General features: G+C 31.9%; 1 protein-coding gene across 1 annotated transcript in view; it reads right to left on the bottom strand.

Moving 5' to 3' along the window:
* Positions 1–1,097: 1,097 nt before the first annotated feature.
* Positions 1,098–18,524, bottom strand: part of HELRODRAFT_90804 (hypothetical protein) — a gene marked incomplete at both ends in the record, with an annotated part of 26,024 nt that continues 8,597 nt past the window's right edge. Inside the window, 10 exons of the mRNA XM_009032881.1 lie at positions 1,098–1,185; positions 6,077–6,169; positions 7,800–7,900; positions 8,260–8,361; positions 11,199–11,309; positions 11,448–11,531; positions 11,666–11,725; positions 14,644–14,694; positions 15,125–15,226; positions 15,377–15,488. Coding sequence (XP_009031129.1) covers positions 1,098–1,185; positions 6,077–6,169; positions 7,800–7,900; positions 8,260–8,361; positions 11,199–11,309; positions 11,448–11,531; positions 11,666–11,725; positions 14,644–14,694; positions 15,125–15,226; positions 15,377–15,488 — 904 coding nt within the window. The remainder of the gene's footprint in view (positions 1,186–6,076; positions 6,170–7,799; positions 7,901–8,259; positions 8,362–11,198; positions 11,310–11,447; positions 11,532–11,665; positions 11,726–14,643; positions 14,695–15,124; positions 15,227–15,376; positions 15,489–18,524) is intronic.

Raw genomic sequence — 18,524 nt, 5'->3', positions numbered from 1 at the left:
TTTGTTCATTTGCCTGGTTTTTATAACTGTTGCATTGGTATCCGAGTTCACTAGTGGCAGAATGACATCAATTTATAAACTGATACAGTGTGCAGATGAAAAGAAAAACATTATGATAAATCTTATTTGTAACTGATTTAATTAAAATGTTTGTGTGGTTGTATTCATCAGTGTCGGAGATTTTTGCCGGAGTCGGAATTTTTGTGAGCCCGGACTCGGATTTTTGTAGGAGCCAGAGTCGGATTTTTTGTCCAAAAAATGTTATTTGATTTAAAAAAATTTTTATTTTCTTTCCAGAAAATTTGTATCAATATTGTGTTTTTTGGAGAATAAATATATTTAGCGATATTTAGCAATACTGAAAATAAATGCTAATAATGTGAATAAAACCATATAATTTTTTCCAGTATGTTTTAAAACATTAAAATAAATTTATTTCATTAAGAAACACAATTACATTGACTGATTTCAAGTATCTGTTTAAAGTATTATTTATTTAGTAGTTATAATAAGGTGAAATTATGATGCAAAAAATGAAAATTTTTTCAGCATGTTTTAAAGTATAAAAGTAAATTAATTTTACTATGAAAAACAATTACAATTAAGTGTTTTTTTAAGTATTTTTCATTTAGTAGGATAATAAGGTAAAATTAAATTGCAAAAGATGAAAATTTTTTCTGGAATTCGGAACCCAGAGTCAGAACCGGGTTTTATGAGGGGCCGGAGTCGAAGTCGGATATTTTTCATCCGATACATTGGTAGTCATTATATGAAGTTAAGTGGAGTCATTTGCTTAACTAAAATTAATATAATTTAGTTGGAAGATTTGGAAAACAGAATATTTAAAGAATTGGAAATAGACAAAAATTTGAAATAAAATTGAGAATAAAAAGGCATAATCAAAATAATTGAGTGACATGAAATAATAAAAGCAATGCAATGCCGTACAAGTAAATTACGGGCCGAGGTGGGTTCTATGATGTGCTAGTACAGTTTGTAATAAATATTCATTACACAAATAATCAAAACAATCATCATCATAAATAGCCATCAACATTTTAAAACATCTACGAGCATTAAGGACGCAATTATTATTATTATTCACTATACAATTCCACAACATACATACAGAAATATGGGTGTTTCATAGCTTCTTGAGCCGTTAGTCGCTGTTGGTGATCATATCTGAAATCATTAATATTGCTAATTAATAATTAGTAATTGGAAACTTCCGTTATTTGTAAAGATCGACATTATGAACAGAAAATAAATCCGTTAATAAGGAAAGAGAAAATAGTTACATCATTATGAAGACTCATGAAATGTTTATTTAGCATCTTCATATGAAAAATTTGAATTATAGCGCTCCTCATTAATTTATTGAATGTATTATCTGGCAATGGTGGTAGCTTAAGGCATGTTATCAGTTCTTTGAGATCGGAGACGAAGCTAAGCGTGGATACTTTCCAGAAAAAGATTTTGACAATGAAATCGTTATATTTCTTGAGTAATTTGACATATAAATCTTTGTATTTGTTAACTTTGTATTGCTTGCTTTTTAAAAGATTAGTCTTGTGGCAAATTGTGAGTTCCAGTACGTACACGTTTCTATTTTCCGTTATGTCAATGTCCGGACGATATGATGGTTTAAAAATATCTAAGATTGGTTTAACTTCAGTCATCATTACATCTGCAAACAGGTTTTGATTTGACTTTTTAACAAATTACAACTAATCAACGGAGTTACGTATGAGTTTCGTGTATCTATTTAAAGCTATCTGTGATTTACAACTTGAAAGAAAGTATTCGTTTTTCTGTGGTCTATCAGAGCCGCAAAGTTTGCACTGTGGATTTGCTTGCATTATGCCAGGTTTGTAGCCATAAGAAGCTGTGGTAGATGGCTTGTTTGGCAAATTTGAAGATAGATTCGGGTAGATATTCCATAATTCTGAGATCATGGAGGAAGAATATTGGAATTTGATATATGGCGTAGGACAGTTTTTTTTCATTACCAAACTTTCAGTATTTAATTCGAAAAAATGTTTTTTTGACTCTGTTTAAATGTTCAGTTTTTAACAATTTACAAAGCAATGAACACTGGTGAACCCATTCAATCCACAGCTACTGGACGATGGCCCTGTTCAGTTTGTAAAGCTGGTATAGGTAACCATTCAATCAAGTGTCAGCAGTGTAACCAGTGGTGTCACAAACGCTGTTCAAAAATAATTGGTTCTTTATCTAAAGTGTCCAATTTTGTTTGTCCTGCTTGCATCAATCCACAACAAACAAATTCGAAATAGCACTGTTTTTGAAGCCATTAAAATAGAGAAAGTCACATCGTTTCAATATCTAGGGGATGTTTTGGATTGTACTGGAACAGCTGAAGTTGCCGTTCGAGCACGAATACGTGCAGCCTGGAATAAATGGCATCTTCTTGCCTCTATATTGATGCGGCGTGACATCCCACTACCACTACGATCAAAACTTTATAAATCTGTGATACGTCCGGTGTCGTTATATGGTGCAGAAACATGGCCAATGACAACCAAACTGGAACAACAACTTCAACGAACCGACATGAAAATGCTCCGATGGATGCAACGAATTAGTCTGAAGGACCACATCAAATCTACCGAAATCCTGCGTCGTGCTGGTTTAGATGATATAAAGGACGAATGCCGGCAACACCGTCTGCGGTGGTTTGGTCATGTCAAGCGAAGTGGAAACAGTGCCATAACTTCTCTTTGCCTATGTTGAAGTACCTGGCACACGTCCCAAAGGCCGTCCAAAGAAGTCCTGGTCGCAAACAATCGAGCAAGACATGAAAACTCTAAATTTAAATGAAATGGATACAACTGATCGCCTAATTTGGCGCAAAAAGTTGATGGCAAAGAAAACAACGTCCTACCTCGGGAAACCAGGTCTCTGGACGCAAAACGAAGATTGATTATTTAACAATTTACATAGTCATTTTTTATCATTCATTCATCAATTCTTATATTTTAGCGTTGGTGTCGGAACATACATCTTTAATAAAAACTCATGACTGCAGTTTCTCATCGAAAAGTGTTTAGACATCCTAAATTGTTCTGATATCATTTTGAAAGTTGGAATATCTAAACTATCTTAAAGTTTGTGAAAGAATGTATAGTCAGAATATTTTTTTGTTTCATCTGAACTTTAATGTTCAAACCGGATGTAATATTTAGTAACAGTTCAAGTTTTTCTTTTACTTAGGCTTTGGTGACCTGGTTACCAATTTTTAAATAATCTATTTTTCCTAAGTAGGTGAAAGACGTTAATTTTTGTTGAAGTTATTTTTTCATTTTTTAGATAGATGGCAGGTTCGATTTGCGTATATTTGTTATTGACTTTCATTATACCAAATGAGTTGCATTTATCTAATCTGATTATCAACTTAGCTATTGACACCAAGCAGAGAATGTTATTGTCAACTTTTGCGCGTTTTAGATACCATTTAATACAACTACTATATCGTCTGCAAATTGTAACCAGTTACGTTTGCCCAGTTCACACATGTAACCCAAATTTATCAATAAATTCTGGCTTCTGGTGAAAGACGTTAATTTTTATTGGAGTTAATTTTTCATTTTTTAGACAGATGGCAGGTTCGATTTGCGTATATTTGTTATTGACTTTCGTTATACCAAATGAGTTGCATACTGAATGTCCGCTAATCTGATTATCAACTTAGCCAATGACACCAAGCAGAGAATATTTTTGTCAACTTCTGCGCGTCTTTTTTTAGTCTTTATTATTCCAGTTCTGACATACAAAGAATTACTTACATTGATACATATATATTATCTATATATCTAATATAGACGCCATTTAATACATCTTCTGCACCGTCTGCAAATTGTAACCAGTTACGTTTGCCAGGTTCACACATGTAACCCAAATTTATCAATTTTGGCTTTTGTAGTTTCCATTAACGCGTTGAAACACAAGTTGAACAATAGCGGTGACCGTGAATTACCCTGTGAGACGCCTTTGCAAATTTTGATTGGTTGAGTCCATTCGCCATTTACATCAACAGAAATTTCAAATAGTGCATAAACGTTGTAAAAAAAATCTGCAAAAAACACTCTGGAAGGTGATGAAAGGTCAGATCATGATGAACTTCTCCAAAGGGATTTTTAAGATAAACAATATAATTAATAAATTTCGGCAATGTTTTTTAGCATCCTTGATAAGATAAGAAAGCTTAGTAATTTGAATGTTAGTTGACATCATCGATATTTGGCCAGAATCATTTTTGATTACTCACGTCCATCAGAACCCGTCTGGATCAAAATTTTCCTTCTAATAGGAGTCATTCCACTTTTTTAGCTCTACTCTTTCATCTACCTTACCTATTAATTCTAGTGTAGTTCAAGGTTCTGTCCTTGGACCATCTACCCCTTTATCATCAATGCTTCTACTTTCAAAACTCTAATCAAATCATCTAATCAAGCCATTAAATATGCTGACGACACATACCTAACACCATCCAATCATAACTCGACTCATTAACCACATAGTCAAAGCACTGCAATCTGTCACTTAACCTAATTTACAATACATCATTCGAACTCATTCACAATAGTCGTAAGATAATAGCATTACCTCCAGAGCATCCATCAATCATCCACACGAATCAATTAAAAATATTAGGCAGCACACTCACTTCAACACTTAATGTAGCACCTCATATTAATCACATCACCACAAAAGACTTTCTTACATTTCACGCGCTTAAAACACTTCGCTCACATGGTCTCAAAGACAGCAAATTATTATTTAACATCACTGAATCACTCATCATCATACACGTCAAATATGCAGCTCCCTCCTAGTCTGGTTTGTTACACAACAACTTCAACAACTACAATCTTTCATCAAAAAACTAATTCGTTTCAACTATTTACCTGCATCATATCCTACCGTCACTCAGGACTGTTCAAAAAAGTAGATAACTACAACCAACCAAAACTACTACACACAACCTTCGTCAACGCAAGCATAACTATCAAGTTGTCATTCAATCAACATATCAGGATAAGACTTTCATCACGTGACACCTTAATTATATAAGCACCAATACAACTGTATCATTTACTCAATTTAGTTTTCTTTTTCTTAACGATAACTTCACTAACTCACTAAGTCATTAACTAGTCGATTGCTAGTTAACTAGTTAATTAATTTATTAATTGCTTTTTTAAACTATTACTTTATTTTATTTTCTATACTTTTTATGCTTAAACATTTTTTATCCATTATTTTTTTCATTATTATTTTATACTATTGCCATGCATGCTGCAACAGTTTCTGCATCTGTCAGATTCAGATTTTTTAAAGAATAAAAAGAAAATTGAGAAGATTTTTTCTTTTACTATTGAGGAAAATATTTATATTATTTACAGTAACTAATTGTAGTAATAATTGTTCAAATCTATTATTGGAGTTGAGAATTCAAATGTTGACTGAAAATATGCATTGGCCATTCATCCATGGATCTAGGCAATTTTAAACCGGGTTTTATGGTGATCTAACTTTATTTGCTAGCGTTGATACATTTATATTTGTTATTAGACCCGCATCATGTATTTTTATTGAATGTTCGTTGGAAGGGTCTAGAGCGTAACCGTTCGGCAGTAATTTGTGAACCTGGCATGTGCCTTTGGGAGTTTTCAAACCTCTAAACCTGTTCTACCTTTACATGTTTTACCGCATACACAGGTAATTATTAACATCTGACTTTTTGCGTTGAATGTTTGTTGAACCACTTGCCTTTAGCATCTCCATTCTTGGCGTTCATAGATCTGAATTCCAATAGGCATGTAGGACATTTCGTAGTCATCAGGAGCGTTAGTAACGTTTCAGCAGAAATTATTTTATCATTGCCAACTTTCACAAAATGTACGTCATAAACAAACTTTAAATCGTTCAACGTCCCCAATAATAATAAATTACTAATCAGTAAATAATATTGGTAACATAAATTTTTAAACATAAAATCATTAAGGCTAAAACGACAAAATATTGACTAGGCAACAATAACAAAAAAAACCTGAGCAACTTATCAAGAAAATCTAACGCTTCTTGGCTGACAAGATGTTGATTTTCACTGTTCACGAATCTTTCTAATCTCTTACGAGAATGTCTGCATGGACGAGATAGATCGATTGATTGATGATTGATTGAAAATTCTTTAAATGTTAAACGACCAAATACATTTTCATGTACTTTCAGTTAAAAAGATGGGAGCAGTGTTATTAACTACTCAGCTTCGTCTTAAAACATATAAAAACATAAGATTTAGCAAATTAATTTTAGTTAAACAATTATTATGTTTATAAAATATAAATAATAAGCACATTCCATAAGTGCCAGGAAATTCTCCCTTAACGATTAATAAAGAAAAGGTATTTAAAATAAGTTAACTTTTTTCTTTTCTGATGCAGGGTATCATAGTCAGATAAAAAATATGTCCGATACTGATACATTGATTAAAAAATTTCCGACTCCCGAATCCATGAAAAATATTTATACTTTTGCATTACAATTTTAATTAAACTTTACTACTAAATAAAAGATACTTAAAAAACAATGGAAAGCAGTTGCTTTGCTGTTTTGCTTTGTAAAATCATTTTAAATTTATGTTTTAAAATATACCGAACAATAATAATATATTTCTTACATTATTGTGAAATTTGAAAACCTAGCATTACTTCATCAGAGCGTTTTAGCTTAAGAAACATCACAAACTATATCACGCCGTTTTTTCAATAACATGAATTATAAAATTTATTCGCCAGAGCATCTATTTATGCATTTTATTTGTTAATTCAATTATTTAATTAGTTGATTTAATTTATTCATTTATAAATCTGCTAATTAGTTCATGCTCATGTCAGATACAACATCCCAAAATACGTCTGTCACTAAAAAATTCAACCGGCTAGGAGCATTAGAAGTTAGTTAAGTTTTATGACAGAAAGCAAGTACATAGAAAGAAAAAGTATACCCTCTAAAATTTTGTAGAAATCCCTTATAAAAACAACGCAAAGCATGTCATTCCTGCGGCCTAGCTACATCACCAAATGTTTGCATTTCTCCGTTCGTTAACAACAACAACACACGTTTAGACGACATTTCCCCCGAGATCGGGGGTTGCCGTTTGTCTACCTATGATGAAACCGAAATACCCCTCGACGACATTCTGCCGGATACTGAGGGCCATTGTCACTTCTGTCATCATGAGTAATTTATTTGGCTAATTTTTACGCAGGACGCCCTTCCTTACGCAACCAGTTATAAGCGGTGGGCCTAGCCTTTGATGATCCAACATCACTCAAAAGGCAGTGAGGGTCAGTTTAATGTCATAACCAGGACAGATTTCTCTGTTCGTTAGCTTGCTTGAATTCTTTATTAATATTGATTGATTCCCATTTATACAATGTTGACTTTTAAGACACATTTTGAATGTTTTCTTTCTTATAATAAATATAGAACTTATTTTTCTTGTTAGTTACAATTGTTTAATTCCACTTGCAAAAAATATTGCACCTATAAACATAGTTAACATTTGCAAATATATCTAAGACATAAAATAGAATTTTCCTATTGAATGCATTAAAAAATTTACTTTTCTCCAAGCTATTAAAAATTTACAATTCTACCTGAACTGTTCAGTTGATTTTTTAAAATGTTGACTGATTCGTTTTAGCTTGAAAAGCAATTAATTTTAGCTATAAATCAACACAACCAAATTTGTGACGAAAAACGCCAACCTTCCTAGTATGTTGTTGAATCTTGGATCCAAGACAATTTGATATTTATCTATGTATTCAAATAATTCATCTGTGCCCAAAACTTTTGATATGCGGACCAGCTAGAGTAACAATAACATTAAGAAAGTTGAATTTATTGCAATGACGTTATTGCGATATTGTTGAATTAATATATTCTACAGCAATGTTGCATCACAATAATGTTAAGGTTATTAATGAAGTAGTATTTCAAGAGTTTTTGTAAAATTTTTGTTAATGATAATTCACTCTAGTTTTCCGTTACATATTTTTATAATGGCTGCATTAATAACAATGCCATGTTAATACAGCATGATGCTGCTGTATTAACGTTTTTACAACGTAGTTGAAATATTGCTACTATCGTTAAAAGTTTATTATAAAATCAATGAATTTTACTAGACAAATAAATAATCACACATCCATCTATCAATTATTCAACCTGATCATAGTTATCATGCCCATGAAAAAATGGTTCTTTTTTGAAGATCATACTAGCAAACATGCAACCAAGACTCCACATGTCTAAGGAGTAATCATACATCTGGTAAGTAGTGATAAGTTTACATAAATGATAAGAATAATTTGAATTGATAAAATCATGAATTGGCGGACAAAAGGTTAAAGGTTAATCTCTCTTTTTAGCGTTTGCTTCAGAGGTTTCAACGATAAACACACACAGCGTATATGAATACGCGTGCAAACCACGCATCATACACATTGCATATGATAGGCGGGGATCTCTTTGTATTCGAACAGTCATTGCAATAGCAAGACCAGGCGTCTTTAACCATTGAGCCATCACGCCGCCGCATACAAATATTGTGCTTATTTAGCTTTACATATAAAATGAAATTTGCATTTTTTACATTTTAGCTGTTAAAGCATTTAATTAATTTTCATAAATATTTCAGTGGCTAAAATATCAACTTTAAAAATTTTGTCCTGTGCAAAAAATGAGTTGTAATCAGGTTAGATGTAAGCATAACATCTAGCATGTACTAAAACTATCAAACTTCCTTTCAATATAAGAGACAGCAGCTTGTTTCCTCAACACTAACAGCATTTGTGAATTTTGCAGAATAATTTATTTTATAAAAAGTAGGGTAGCATGAGGCAAAACACCCTGTGGAGCATGAAGCCTCTATTTAATTTTTACCAAAGTTGTTTAGAACCGAAATTTCTAACTTTTTAAAATATTTTCTTAAATAGAACGCACCCACATTAATTAAAATAAAAGACCGCGTTATTTTGACTTCTTTGGGATCTTTCTTAAAAAATTTCTAGAATTCGTAGGTAAAAAATAATTCTTGTCATAAATTTTAGGCGTCAATTTCCATCAAAATTCATCATAACATAGCAATTGCTTGTGAATAGAAATGGTCTTTGTGAAATAAAAGTCATTTTAAAAGATTGAAAAAAACGACATTATGTGTAAATTAAATATCTTCGCACTATCCGATCAAGCAAAAGGCCTTGAATTTTACGGGGCAATATGCCTGCTTTATGTTGATTTAACTATTTGCTAAATTTTAGATATTTCCATTGAAAAACATTTTTGAACAATCATTATTGTAAACAAATATTGTAAATTATATTCTTTGTTTTATTTTATAATAAAATAATATTTAACATATATCATTAGTTATAATAAACTTAAAAAAATTAAATATATTTTTAAGATTGAAAATGGTAAGCAATTACATAAGAAAGTCAACCAGATGCTCATCCTATGACAATAAATCCTCAAAAGTAGATACAATTGTTAAGAAATATCACTACATTTTCAGTTTTGATCAGTTTCTGGTTCAATTTTTCGATATTTTGTTTCATATTTTTATCATCGTTTTTTAACTTATTTATATAGAAAACAAAGTTTTCAACTATTTTTTTTATTCATTTTTATAGAATACAGAAAAAGCTTTTTTCGGTAGTCCTTTACCATAATATATGCATATACACACGTACACATGTCATCGAAGTGTAAAGATACACACACACACACACACACACGTGTGAGTTAACAAAAAAAGATAACCACGTGCTATCAATAGAGCCATAAAGAGATTTTATATATCATAAAATATATATATACGCAAACATGTGGTCGACACATACACACACACTTGTGGTCATTAGAAATTTTTGACACAAAAGTAGCGGTGATGGTTTTCCTTTAGCTAAAAATGTAGCGCCGTTACCAAAATCGCTACTGTTGAATGAATGTGGCGCTGCTACCGCTACTCCGCTATTAACAACCCTGGTATATACAATTTACTTTAATCATTGTTGATAGAGGTTTTTATGACTTATAAAACATAGAAAAACTGGTAGTTTTAAATGGTTGCTATTATAGATTTAAGTAGTTGACATACTAAACTAGCTAAATCAACATAAAATTTAAAAAAAAATTTAAATTGCTGGTTGTGACGGCTCGCGGAACGTTAGCTAGTCCTACTTGCACCACGCTATTTTAATCAGTGGATAAAACTGAAAAAAAAACACTTTTATAGGATTATGAAAATAAAACATCTAAACAGTATTTTCCAACCTTTTATCTGTCATGTCTCCAGCCCTCTTAAAAAATTCCATAGCCCTCAAAGTTATGTAACTTATGTCTCGTATTTTTAACATAAAAAAAACGGCATTGCACCATTTAATAATCTAATTCCTTGATTTTAACAGAGGAAAAAAAAATTTAAACTGGTTTTTATATAAAAAAAAAATTGGAAACTGCACGGAAAATTTTAGGTTAGAATTAATCACCTTTTTAATAAAAATTAATAATTTTTGTCAGTAATTAGATTCTATCAGACGAACCACTTAACATGCATTTAACAATTTGTTTAAATTTTAGTAAACCATCACGCTTGAATCATGTATCAGTCTATACATTCTAAATTGCTCTACCCAAGAATGAAATTGCCGAAAGTGGAGTGCGTGATATGTTGTGAAACACTGCTCTAACGCATTCGTAAATTAGCATGTTGAATATCAGAGATTCTTTTATAAATAGGCGTCAGTAAGTATGTATGTAAAAACTTATATAACAGATTTATATAATCATATTTGAAAATTTTCCAAATTTGCCATCCAACTTTTAAAACAATATTTCAATGAAAAAATATTTATTCCACATCTATAAAGTGTGTAGTTTGTTCTCAGCTTTTGTTCATTTTTATTATTATCACTAGAAAAATGTATGTTTTTTAAAAAAAGTTTGTTATAAAAACTACCATTAATTATTATTTATAAAATTAAGGGTGATAAGGAGATTATTTTGTTGAGACGCTGTTTGGTTAGCTTTTATAATTATTTTAAACTTGAATTTATTGGAAAATTGTCATCAGAAAAACAAAACAATTCATCCAGCATGCCAACCTGATAATCAAGCAACAATTCTGGTCCCTTAAAGTATCTGGAGGCCACTCTGACATTGTATTCTTGTCCTGGATGATAGAACTCTGCTAAGCCCCAATCAATCAATCTTAACTTTGAAGATAGATGTTTAGTGATTAGATAAATAAATTCTAGTTTTATAACTGAACTAGGTGGTCATAGTATTTATGATAACTTTTGCACGAGTGTTAAAAGATTTAAAAAATACTTTACTCAAATCACAAAGCATACCTTTCTATTTTCATGATCAATCATGATATTGTGTGGTTTGACATCTCTGTGCATAATTCCCATACTGTGGCAAAAGTCTAATGCCTATTTTGATCATTACCAATAATATAATAATTGCAGTTATTAGTCATATCATCAATAATGCCATACAAATTATCAATCATCGCTACCATATTATAATCATTATCATCATCATTATTACTTTTTTAAATCAATACCTTTATAGTTTCCAACGTATAGTAGCGCACATCAAAATCTGAGAAGGTTTGGTAGAGCTGCTGTTATAAGAAAATAACATTGGAACAATAATAAACAAGCGATGAACATCTAACTTTATTTAAAGAATACTTTTCTCAAATCATTTATTATCTATTTATTGATTTATTTAGTCTGTCTACAATAATTGTTGCAAAAGTGCACGTTCTTTTTATTTGTGCAAACTCTAATAAATAAAATTGTTTATAACGTACACAAGATGCCAAAAATGTTCCTAAAAACTATCTAAAAATTGTAAAAGATTTTCAAACTTTGCATCTACTAGTGCAAATGACATCATATCCTTTTTTAACTTTACGTCTAGTTTTTTCCATTACGAAATTTGAAATCAATGTATTGTATATAAACTACTCTGGATGTTGTACTATAAAGACTTGCAACTTGCAAGTGTTTTTGCCTTTTCATTTTAAATAAAATTTTTAAATTCTTTATAAATATTCATTTTAAATATTATTTGCCTCTTTAAAAGATTACCATTTAAAATAATGTTATATCCACTAAATAAATAATTTCAATTATTTTTATATTTGTTATCTTTGCTATATTTCATAGACACCTTAAATTAAGGACTTAAGGTGCTCGCGCTCGGTATTTTAAACTTGGACTTACAACAAATCATAACAAAAACCTGGGTTCATGGCTTTAAAACGACTGAAATTTAAACTTTAATGTTAACAGTACAAGATAAAACAGAAAGGATAAAACAGAATAGGATAAAATAGAAGGTCCGATTCCAGACATCACTGAAGAGGAGCTTACAGAAGCTCTGAAAGCTATGAAGGATGGAAAGGCAGCAGGGCCCTCTGGACTCACAAATGACATTATCAAAGCATCTGGTACTGCAGATATCCAAACGTTACTACAACTTTACTGTGACGTGTGGAGAAATTTCTCAATGCCGACTGAATGGAACTATAGCATGACAGTCCCGGTAAAGGTAAAGGTAAGGTAAAGCTATACGAAGGTAAAGGTGATCCATTGAACTGTTTATCATATTGGGGTATACGTCTATTAGAACACTCCCTGAAAATTGTCGAGAAAATCATTGACAGAAGATTAATGTCGTGCCTCCCAATCGGAAATTATCAAATTGGTTTCTTAGCAGGAAAATCAACAATTGATGCAATTCACATCCTTCAGCAACTGCAAGAAAAGTACCTCACAAAGCATCAACAACTATCACACATTTTTGTAGACCTTGAAAAAGCATTTGATCGAGTTCCCCGAGAAAACAACAGGTGCAGGTGGAGTCTACGTTGACAACTCATTCCAGAATATTGTTCGACTTGTGAAGGAAATGTCTACGAATACTAAGACTCTTGTCAGCACAACGGTTGGAAACACAGATGCATTTGACATCGGAGTTGGAGTTTACCAAGGCTCGATTCTCGTCCACTGTTATTTATAACTGTGATGGAAGAAATCACAAAACCGATACGCACTGGTGACATTTGGAATCTAATATATGCTGATGGTATCGTTTTAACAGCCTCGTCTGAGCAGAATGCAGCACAGATGTTTGAAAATTGGAACACCAGACTCGCCGATCATGGATTCAAAGTCAACATCAGCAAAACCAAAGCAACGAACACTGGTTAACCCATCCAATCCACAGCTACTGGACGATGGCCCTGTTCAGTTTGTAAAGCTGGTGTAGGTAACCATTCAATCAAGTGTCAGCAGTGTAACCAGTGGTGTCACAAAAGTTGTTCAAAAATAATTGGTACTTTATCTAAAGTGTCTGATTTTGTTTGTCCTGCTTGCATCAATCCACAACAACAAATTTGAAATAGCACTGTTTTTGAAGCCATTAAGGTAGAGAAAGTCACATCGTTTCAATGTCTAGGGGATGTTCTGGATTGTACTGGAACAGCTGAAGCTGCCGTTCGAGCACACATACGTGCAGCCTGGAATAAATGGCATCTCCTTGCCTCTATATTGATGCGGCGTGACATCCCACTACCACTACGATCAAGACTTTATAAATCTGTGATACGTCCGGTGATGTTATATGGTGCAAAAACATGGCCAATGACAACCAAACTGGACCAACAACTTCAACGAACCGACATGAAAATGCTTCGATGGATGCAACGAATTAGTCTGAAGGACCACATCAAATCTACCGAAATCCTGCGTCGTGCTGGTTTAGATGATATAAAGGACGAATGCCGGCATCAACGTCTGCGGTGGTTTGGTCATGTCAAACGAAAGGAAACAGTGCCATAACTTCTCTTGCAGATGTTGAAGTACCTGGCACACGTCATATAGACCGTCCAAAGAAGTCCTGGTCGCAAACAATCGAGCAAGACATGAAAGCTCTAAATTTAAATGAAATGGATACAAGTGATCGTCTAATTTGGCGCAAACAATCGAGCAAGACATGAAAACTCTAAATTTAAATGAAATGGATACAAGTGATCGTCTAATTTGGCGCAAAAAGTTGATGGCAAACAACGTCCTACCTCGGAAAACTGGGTCTCTGGACGCTAAACGAAGATTGATTGATTGATTAGGATAAAATGGAACAGGATAAAACAGAAGAGGATATAACAGAACAGTGCTAAAACATCGTTTTTACTTATCGTAACAATTAGATGAGTAAAAGCACGGTAAAATAACAAGTTTCAAAAATAAATGTTCAGTTTTACTGCAGATCATGTATTTACGTTTGCATTTTGTTTTGAGATAACAACGCACAAAAGTGATTTTGTATCCGAACCATAATTAGCTGTGTCTCAAGTATTTCAATGCTGAAGTTATTGTATAGTGATGCCAGACCGGGAAGGGGCTGCCTTCTTGATGTGTGAGATGATGAGTGATTCTATGATGTTGAATAATCTGTCAGATTCCGATTTTAAATAATAAAAAAAGACAGCCATTAACGCACACAGACACAAATTTATGAAATTATACAAACCTTGAAATCTGTATTGTTAATGTATTCAAAAATCAGTGCTGGTGTTCTAGACTGTATATCAATAATGATGGAATAATAATAAAAGTGCTAACAAATGATTATTTATTTATTATGCTAAGATGCATTTATTTATAACATAAACAAAAAGAAAAATATAGCAATAAATATATTAAAAAGTGTGATTGATGTAAATGACAGAAATTACATTTTTGCTATGATGTAACTAGTAACAAGTAACAATCACACCTAAAAATAGAAATAATGTGGCCAAAGTAACCAACTCAAATCAAGGTTGATGATGATGCGTAATATATTATAAATATGCAATACCATGATATAAATATTATATAAACCCAGGTTGATGATGACGATCGAAAAAACTGATATTGACGGATTTGTTCAGCCAGTTTGTTAACAAATTTCAATACTTTAATAATCAATAGATGAAAGCATTTCCAAATCAAGCAACTGGTAAACTCACAATGGGATCCTTGACAACAGCTAACAGATTGATAATGTTGGTCCCATTTCTTATATTTTCCAGTATTTTTATTTCTCGCTTTATTTTACTCTTCTTGACAGGCTGGTTAAATTATAAAGACATCACAAATATGTAATAAACTACAAAATTACTATTTATATTTTTCCTATGTTTCATTCATTTAAAAAAAATTCATATTCCTATCTATATTCAAATTGTTTAACTAATTTAAAGATTCCAAATTATACCCACTTTTAATATTTTTATGACACATTTTTCGTTAGTGACGACATTCATAGCTTCAAAAACTTCACTGTATTTGCCTCGTCCTATCTTTGTCACTATCTGATAGTCACTCTGTTGACTGAGAGTAAAATATTGGCATCATCACACAAAAAATATATTTAAAAAATTTAATAAAATAAAAACCACAAAGTATATTGAAACAAAATGAACAGAGTAAACTCTGGAGCTCAATAGCTTAAAAATTTTTAATATAGTCAAACACTGTAGAAGACCTAAACTAGACACCCCTGTCACCGAAGTGGTAAAGGGCATGAGTGCTGCACCAACTTTTAAAAATGGCTATACTGCTGCTGATGTTGTTAAAATAAACATAGCATATCACATGTTTTAAATATTGAAGATGTTAACAATTTTATCACTGACACTATGTTATTTTCTATGTTAAATATTAATAGTAGAAATCTTTTTAATAAGATGTCCAAAATAGGTGCTTTAGTTAATATTTGCAATAATTATTTCTCTATAGTTTGTATTATAGAGATTTGGTTGAATGAAATTAATTCTGATTAAATAAATTTATCTGGTTTTAATTTTGTTTATAAAAATCGTAATTATTATTATTTTATATACCATTCCTATGCATAGCTTCAGGACGCTTGGATAAACAATTACAAATGATAAAAATGATATCAGTGGTGGTGTTGAAATTTTTGTCTCTAAATTTTTAAAGTTTGCTGTTTGTGATGATCTTAACTTTTTTTCTCGCATATTTGAGGTTATTATTTATTGAAGTAATTAATATTGGTTTTAAAAATTGCCAATGTAATGTTATCTATTATCCTCCTTGTTATAATTTAATTAATTTTATTAATGGTTTAAATTCATTATTTTTGAAAAAAAAAGTCAAACTAAAATGTTTATATTCTTGGTGATTTCAGCATAGACTTGATTAAAACTGGTAATTGCAATTTTAGTAATCAATTCCAAAAATTAATGTTTTCTTTTAGTCTTTTCCACTACTCTGGAAAAGTGGGTGCATAAGAGATGTAGTGGTATGAGGGGGGCAATGAAAAAGGTGGAAGGCACGTTCAAATGAAAGAAATGTGTTCATGGTGTGATTAATAGGACAGACGCAAGGACGGGGTTGAGTGGTGATATTGAAAGAGTAGAAAGCTTTGTTTATTTAGGGGTTAAGCTGAACGCGGATGGAGGATGTTTGAGTGCTGTTATGGAAAGATGGATGGATGGGATGGATGAAATTTAGGGAACTGGGTGGGACATTGTGTGGAAATAAATGGTCAGTAAAGATGAATGAGAGGGTATATAAAGCATATGGGAGAGCAGCGATGGTATATGGTGGTAAAACTTGGGTGTTGAGGAGAGAGGAAGAAAGTGTACTGCAGAGAGCTGAAAGAGCTATGGTGAGGATGATGTGTGGAGTTAAAGTGAAGAATAGGAGGAGTAGTACAGAGCTGATGTCAATGATGGGACTGAATGAAGACATTGTGACATTGATAAGGAGATCGAGATTGCGGTGGTATGGACATGTGTTGACAAGGGATGAAAAGGTCGGGATTAGTAGAGCGTTGGAGTTCGAGGTTGAAGGAGTGATAGGAAGGGGTGGTCCGCGATTGGGATGGAGAGAGCAGGTGGAGAAGGACAGAATGAAAGCGGGGTTGCGTGATACTGAGGCGAGTGACAGATGTGAATGGCGTCGAGGGGTATTTCGGTTTCATCATTGGTAGCCAAACGGCAAACCCCGATATCGGGAAAAATGTCGTCTAAACGTGTGTTGTTTGTTGAGTTGACATGACAGACACCATTCCATTTCCATCGGGTCTTCTGAAGGCAGCAGATGTCAATCCTTAACCATTTCAATAATAAATTCACAACATCTTTTAATTTTTTTCATGAAATGTTAATCATCTGCATAATAATTTCAAACATTAGTGTAATGTTAATGTTAGGAATTCATTTTATTTGTTTGATTGTTCAATTCATAATATTAAGCATCTGTGTCTCATATCGTTATTCTCATTATGAATCCAGCTTTTATAATTTTTGCAGATACAAGTCGTTCGGTGATTAATATTATACGAGATTTCTCATATTGTTAGTCAAATGAGACAACTTTTAAAAATTCTTGTATCAAAATACAAAAAAAGAGACAAAATTTCATCTCATATCATTATTGCAAAATTTTGAAAAAAAGGTTCGGTTTTGGATTTGGCCAGTTTGGCCAAATAAACTTGTTTCAGTCAAAGTTAAGATTTCAGTCAAAAATCTGCCAAAAGTTACCCATTTTCACAAGTTTTAGACAGTAACTTTCTCAGTAATGTTCATTAAAATTTGTGTTTTCAAATAAAACTGGTAGTTGAGTTGAATACATTAATTTACATAAAAAGTTAGGAGTAGATTTGATTTTCTCAAATCTGAATGGATTTGTACATGGTTAAATTATAGGGTCATTCTCTGTCAACTTGAACCATGGTTCACGCCCGACCATCTCCGATTTTTTTAAAATTTGAACAGTAAGTACCTCAATGTATTTCATCGACAAAATAAAATTTTTATAAAAAAATTTCAATTATTTTTCAAGTTATGAAGATTTTTGTGACAGCATCCTCAAATTTTTGAGCGATTTTTTTCAAAACTTGTACCTACGTAGAACGCTATATCTCTTGAACTAGCCAACATATCTTGATGAAATTTTTTGTGCATATCAGTGAAACAATGTAATAACAAAAAAAATAAATGTTATTGTCTCGAATCAAAGGATATTTTGAACAAAAAATCTAGAAAAAAATGAATTTTTTGAAAATTTCACCGATTTCAAAACAGCGTAGCTCAAAATCTATCGCAAAATAAATAAATATTTTTTGTTATTTTAGAAGTACCTTATAGTCACAAATAAATCACAAAATTTCGTTAAAATCTGTATTGAATTTTTTGAGCTATCGGAGCTCAAAATGTAAAAAAAATGAAAAACTTCTTTTGTTTGGCGCCATTTTTAACTATGAAGAACCAAACGTTTTTTAATTTTTAAAATTTGTTTATATAGTGCTTTTATAGCTTAACAACATATCAAAAAATAAAATTGGCGTTTGCTTTCTTTGAAAAATAAAACAACTTCAAAAACAGGCAAAACAAATTT

Source organism: Helobdella robusta (genome assembly GCF_000326865.2).
Source record: "Helobdella robusta unplaced genomic scaffold HELROscaffold_89, whole genome shotgun sequence".
Classification (NCBI taxonomy): domain Eukaryota; kingdom Metazoa; phylum Annelida; class Clitellata; order Rhynchobdellida; family Glossiphoniidae; genus Helobdella; species Helobdella robusta.
Note: the sequence above shows the minus strand (reverse complement) of the source record. Positions and strands in the feature narration are given on the sequence as shown.